The 6828-nt window shown below is 39.2% G+C and overlaps 1 protein-coding gene across 1 annotated transcript; it reads left to right on the forward strand.

Annotated features, from left to right (window-relative positions):
* The first annotated feature begins 2336 nt into the window (after window positions 1–2336).
* Window positions 2337–5706, forward strand: LOC121950801 (uncharacterized). Its single transcript, XM_042496922.2, has 2 exons — window positions 2337–2711; window positions 3724–5706. Exons 1-2 carry the CDS (start codon window positions 2468–2470, stop codon window positions 4938–4940), a joined length of 1461 nt encoding a protein of 486 aa, XP_042352856.2. The 5' UTR covers window positions 2337–2467; the 3' UTR covers window positions 4941–5706.
* Window positions 5707–6828: the final 1122 nt, after the last annotated feature.

The raw sequence follows: 6828 nt of genomic DNA on the forward strand, positions 1-6828 counted from the left end.
CAGAAAACTGTGGTGATCACCACTGATTTGGGGATAAAAAGCAATGTAAATCATTATTAGCATTAGTTCTTGGTATATCGTTTAAGGTCCACATAAGAGTAAAGGTTACAGGTGTAGTAGTTAGCATTAAGCTGGATTTATAATTCTGTGTAAGTTAAACTGCACTTATGATGGCTACTTCCATAGGCTCTGAGGCCACACCATATTTGACACATGCCTTCTCCAACATGTAGCCTAGGCCTAATTACATTTAAAGGGACAGTTCAACCCAAAATCAAAAATACTTGATTTCCTCTTGCCTGTAGTGCTATTCATCAGTCTAGTTTGTTGTGGTGTGAGTTGCAGAGTGTTGGATATATCACCTTTAAAAATGTCTGCTTTTTCTCAAATGTAATGGAAGTAGATGGCACTCGGCTTGTGGTGCTCAAAGCGCCAAAAAATACATTTGAAACCCTCAACAGCAATGTCTCTTTCCAGAAATCATGACCCAGTTACTCAAGATAATCCACAGACCTAATTATGAGCAGTCTTGTGTAGGAACTATTCTCTTCCCTCCAGATTACACCCGCCAACTGTATCGCAGCGCAGAAGGAAGCGTGTATCTACGGCTAGCTCACCTAGCACCACTGAGCTAGCTAATGTTACATGTTGTGAATGACTTACGCAAACTTATCCGGAGACAAAACTTTTTTCTCACATGCATTACAACTAAAGCCTTTCTATTGTGGATAAACAGTGTAGGCATGCTACTTGCCTGTGAGACTGTTTATCCAACAGGGTCACGGTCTTAAATGACATCACACAAGTGGGGTACAGCACATGCACATTGAAATCTGGTCTGCAGTTTCCGGGCAACTGCTGACCAGATTTCACTGCACATGTGCCCTACCCCAAATGTGTAACATCATTTGAGACTGTGACTTCTCCTCTTTTCACCCTCTTTGCTGTTTATGGGTAAATGTTTTAAATCGTAAGGTCTCAGAGAAAATGCTCGTGTTCACTGAAGGCATATGGCTGGGTAAATGAGACTTGGATTATACTGCATGAGTTGTATGAGTTTGTAAATGAATGTTATGATTTAGTTTTGTTGTTGTTAATCATGGCCCCCTTTTTACCGCAATTTATCAAGAATTTTCTCCGGTTTTGGATTTTTCATTCATTGTAGAGGTATGCAAGAAAAACAAAGTTTTCTTCATGAATTTAATGTAACACAGGGTGAGTAATAGAGCTTGGCATCATGATGTCACGCCGCAGTGCACCACGGTTGCTGATGGGACTGAATCACCATTTTGTGTGGCTGCATGCCGTAACTGCGGTAATGATAAGTCAGGCCCCAAGGAAGTGTTCCTGGCTTTACAACACCCCACCCCCTGTCTTTTTTAGAAAGCTGGCTTCATCAGTCCAAAACGTCCTTGTGTAGCAGGCCTATACAATGGAAATAATATGAGAAACAGCCATTTTTCCAGTCCACAGAAATCACACTTTCAATCAATAACCTTTCTAACACAAGCTTTATCAGGTAGAAATTCCAAATATCTTGACAGGTATTTCTTGAAGGTTGTTATTTAGCTTACAATATTTATCACAAATCTCCTATGCGTTCTACCACTGTGTATCATTAAAGGAAAACCAAAAATCTAGGCTAGATGAAGGGACAGTAACTCAAAGTTTTTCTAATACTTCTGTCAGTTCCACATATAAAACTATTATTCACACAGAATAAACGGGGTCAGCTACAGCGCCAGAGTGTCATAGAAGTAAAAGAACACTATCAGATATAGCATCAAAAACAACTGCATACTGCTTTGGTTTAACAAGTAAATCAGTACTAGGCTTTATCATTGATTTGATTCAACTACTTGTAAAATCTCATATTCACAAAGCTACATTTTCCAATCCTTCCTTTTAAATATGTAAAAATGAACTCAAACAGTAGGCCTTAGGCTTTGTCAATATGTTACTCTAAAAACAGGAAAGCTACTAAAACTTTTAATCTGTGTACCCCATAACATTTCATGGGCAGATGTATGATTTCTTATAGTGTTCTGATCCCCTGGTATTATCTGTGTGTGTACTGTACTGTAGGCTATGTAGGCATGTAGGCCGAGAGTTCATAATGTTTATTTATAAAATGTTAAAAAAAAAAAAAAAAACATTGTAAAAGAAATGTCTATAAATATGCTAAATAATTCTGAGGATTTTTATTAAGCGCCACGTCTCCCGCGAAATGACTCGTTTCACCATCAGAATTAGATCAATTTGGTCGAATTAAATTATTTTGTCCCTCCTCCCAGAGCGCCAAACCGGATACTGCCGGCGGAAGTCTCTAGTGCGCATGCTTTATGGGCCCGGTAATGCGGAAGCAGCGCTGCTCTCTTTACACACTCATGCAGTGAGTAGACACGGGCTCTGCGATAACATAAAGTGTTTTTATTGGCGTGATATGCTTATAAAATACTTTTAAGTCATGGGTGGAAGTGCTTGCTGTGTCGTCGGCTGTAACGTCCGCTCGCACGACGGACAGGGCAAAAAGATAGACAACGGTTTGTCTTTCTACAGTTTTCCTGCCTGGCGCCAGAATCAAGGAAGTTATGTGTCCGAGGTGACGAAGGGGAGACGGCTGGCTTGGATATCAGCTGTAAGGCGCAAAGACATCAAGTTTTCCAACATCCCGAGATCGTTTAAAGTGTGCTCCAGGCATTTTCATTCGGGTGAGTGTTAAAGTCAAACGTGTGCTCAGTATTGCGCTGTGTTTGGTCCTGTTTTAGCACGAAGCATTGTTGTGATCCTCTGCCGTGAGCAGTCTGCTCCACCAGAGAGCCTTTGCACGTGTTAAACGTTGTGAATGGGTTTATTTGAACTCGGGCAGTGATGTTTTTCTTACCCACTTTGTGATGTGTTTTGTTTTTTTCCACGGAAGTTACTTTACACTTAAAATGTTCTTTACCCTGACTGGCCTGCTTTGTTTATTTGAATAGCAATGTGCGTTTCACTCACATTTAATGTCTTTTGCCTAAACCTATGCAAGGTGCGACTGAAAACTGATGAGACTAACTTATATATATTTATTCCTCAGTCTCTGTATTAAGATTCAAAGAATAAAGATACACATAAAAATACAACAACAAAAAAAATCAGAGCAAAATGGCTTCTTCAGACTGAAGTCAATATTTAGTGTGAAACATGGAATCGTAAAACCAGAACAGAAGGTGGCGCGAACAACAAATATTGAGCGTTGGACATGTTTTGAATGCAACCTGGTGTAAATGCACCAGAAGATTAGTATTGTAAATCTCATATTGTCTGCCCAAGAGAGTTCAAGACATGCTGAGTGGAAAGGGAATCACAATAAATACTTGCAATTTTAGCTTGGGGAAGTCGTTTTATTCTGAAATATTTGCATTTTTAGTACTGTACACATATCTCCTGTATGTTCTGGATGTATTTTAGTAAAGAAACTACTGAGGAATAAATATGCATGATCATTATAGCCTTGCGGAAAAACAACAAGTATTATGTTGGCCTAAGACTTTTGCACAGTACTGTATATGTAGTTATAGACATACTGATGGATAGATAGGTAGGATAAAGTTTTAATTTTAGGAAATATGGTATGTGCTTTGCATATGTGTTTATGACTGTTGGTTGCAAATAAGTTATATCAATGTAATAGAGGGGTTTTTTTTGTCCTGGATACTAATTCATCATTATGTCTCCTTGAAGGTAAACCATCATACGAAATGGATCAGTCACATCCTGACTGGGTTCCAACGCTGCACCTTGGTCACTCAGAAGATGAGATTGGCGGAGACGGGGCAGAGGTGGAAGTGGCAGTAGATGAGGAACATGCAGACCAGGATGAAGCAGAAGCAGCAGAAGATGAAGATGAAGTGGCACACAGTCCAACGGCTAAGAGACAAAGAACAGAATGTCAATTCTGTGAGCGCAGCAGTGCAGAAATCAACCGGCTGTTGCAGGAGAACAGGGAGCTCAGGTGTGAGCTGAATAAGAGGAAGATGGATGAAAACTTCTTGGAAGCTAACACAGACAAGGTCCGGTATTACACGGGACTTCCATGTTTTGCCATTTTAGTTGCATTGTTCAACAATGTTAAGCCTTTCCTGCCCGTTGTTAAGAACTTGTCACCCTTTCAAATGATTTTATTGACACTCATGCGTCTGAGGCTCGATCTTCCAGTCCAGCACCTCGCCCACCTCTTTCATGTTTCATGTGAAACTTTTTCCACCGCCTTTGCCGACACCATAGATGTGTTATATGCACGCCTTAACCCCTTGGTGCACTGGCCAGAGAGGCATTGTTTACAAGCCACAATGCCAAATAAATTTTTGGAAGCTTTTGGTCAACGTGTTGCTCTTATTGTTGACTGCTTTGAAATACAAACAGAAAGGCCGTCAAAGTTAAAATCCCACGTGCAGGCTTTTTCCCACTATCAAAGTATGGACACATTGAAATACCTCATTGGTATTACACCACAAGGTGCAGTATCATTTATTTCCAAGGGATGGGAGGGGAATGCCTCCGACATGCACATAACAGAGAACTCTGGCCTTCTTAACAAACTTTTACCGGGCGATGTGGTGTTAGCTGATCGAGGCTTTGATATCAAGGAAAGTGTGGGACTGATGTGTGCAGAGGTTAAAGTTCCTGCGCTCACCACAGGACAATATCAACTCGATGTTAAGGATGCTGAAAGCACACGTGCATTAGCACACCTGAAGATTCATGTTGAAAGGGTGATTGATAGCATGCGAAACAAGCACACAATATTGCAGAAGACGATACCGACTAATTTGTTACTTCAGTGTGAGGATGAGAAGATAACAGTCCTTGACAAGATTGTGAATGTTTGCTGTATTCTGATTAACATGTGTCCCAGTGAGGCTGTAAAACCTAATGACTCTGAACAATGTGCATTTTAAAAGGATACTTTTAACCAGCTATGTATCATAACGATGTGGGTAGGATGTGTAAATGAACTGTAGCAAACTTCCCTCCATCTTACCAGCACTAAGATCTCCCTGCTCATCTCTCAGCTCAGGATTTCGCTGGCTCTCAGGTTGTCGTTGAACTTGCAGATTGTATTTACACATTTTTGTATGCCTGCCACACAAAGAGTACAGAGGCAGATTGAGAAAGAGACCTGCTCCTCCCCTTCACTTTCAAACTGAGATCGAACGGTAAAACTAAGCAGCGCTGATCTAATATAAACCCAGATTCTGTTGCTGCATTGCCTATTTTTATGCCTCAGATGTTTTCAGAAACATGCTTTGGTTAACTGTTTAACTGAGATTGTTTGTTGCCAGCCGGTCACCATATTGTTTCTTGTGGAGAAACGGCCAGGCTGCATTACGTCCACTTCCAGTGGGAGTGTTTATCGGTCCGATGCAGCACAGTGTATTCTGGTAGTTGCAGGTTTTCTACCTCTTTAGCAGAAGCCACAGCCCTTTCTCGCTGTTTTCTCTGGTCATGTAGCACTAATGTCAAAAGTATTTGTGTTTTTCTACTGCATAGACACTCCAGTTCTTTCTTTCCAGCAGTATAACCTGTAAATATTAAGGATGTTGTTGCCATATATAAGTTTAAATGCTATGGCTTGTATGATTTTGTTACATTTTTTGGTTTCCGGAAATGTTTTTAGTTAGATGTTTGTTTGTAAGCTTCACATTAAAATGGATTACACACTGAGATCTGGTAAAAACTTTGCTTTAATATAGATATTTTTTTAATTTAAGTATAATGTGTGATTTTTGGGTGCTTGTCATAGTGAAGGTGGTACTTAGCCTAACTGAACTTTTTCAGCATGAAATGTAAACAAATATCTTAAGGCGGTATAAGCAAAGGTCACAAATACAAACAGTATATCTTAATGGAAAAGAAGTAACAATAGGGCTGCAACCAACAATTATTATTAGTGATTGATCTGTGATTATTTTCTTGATTATCAGTTTCAGTTTTCTGTGCTGTTAATGTTAACCCTTTGAAACCTGGAGTGACTTCAGTTTTCTTGTGCTGTTTTCAGACACCTTTGACAAACATTTGAACTTTTGAAACCTGAACAAATTAGTCTGATTTCTTTCAAAAACACGATAGAAAAGCAACAAGCAACTTTGTAAGAAATGTTCCACAAATTGCAAGAAATGTATACATTTAGAAAATTTGTTTTTAAAAAGCTAGGGAGAATCCATAATGATAATGATCATAATTCCATATTTAAATTATGTTACAGATTTATTGTGATTTTTGAACCCCTTTTCCAGATCATTGCCTAGTTTGTTTGTTTTTTAGCTAATTTTCCTGAATGTTTTGCTAATTTTTTGGGCCTTTCCTCTTTCTGTGCTCTTTGCTTTATTCTCATGCTTTTAAAGATATCAAGCCAATTTGCTCAGGTTTTAAAGGGTTAAGATTATACAAATACATAAATTTGAGCAGCAGAAACCAGTGATTATTTTTGGCATTTTCCCTCTGAAAAGGACTGAAACAATTAATCAAAATAATGATGAATCAACTAATAGATTCACTTAGTAATCATTGCAGCTCCAACCAATATGTACATATCATTAAAGAAAAACAAATATGAAAGACCAGTAGGTCCTACATAACATTATGAATGATGCAAAAAAAAAAAAAAGAACCCAATACATTTCAATGTTTATTCTTAGTGAGTAAATGAGAATTTTCAGGTGGTGAAACGGGCAGGATGCTGGAGCGGCTTTAGCGGCCCTGCAACCACAGTAATTCACTCACTCCTGCTGAGGTGAACGAGAGCAGAGGGAGAGAGCACTGTGCTGCTGTCAGAAGTTATCTGCT

The sequence above is a fragment of the Plectropomus leopardus genome, chromosome 2, assembly GCF_026936395.1.
Source record: "Plectropomus leopardus strain MGB_pleo_1.0 chromosome 2, ASM2693639v1, whole genome shotgun sequence".
Lineage (NCBI taxonomy): Eukaryota > Metazoa > Chordata > Actinopteri > Perciformes > Serranidae > Plectropomus > Plectropomus leopardus.

Coding starts and splice junctions, on each gene's coding strand:
- LOC121950801 (XM_042496922.2), top strand. CDS start 2,468: ATGGGTGGAAGTGCTTGCTGTGTCGTCGGCTGTAACGTCCGCTCGCAC. Junction 2,712..3,723: donor CTCCAGGCATTTTCATTCGG/GTGAGTGTTAAA, acceptor GTCTCCTTGAAG/GTAAACCATCATACGAAATG.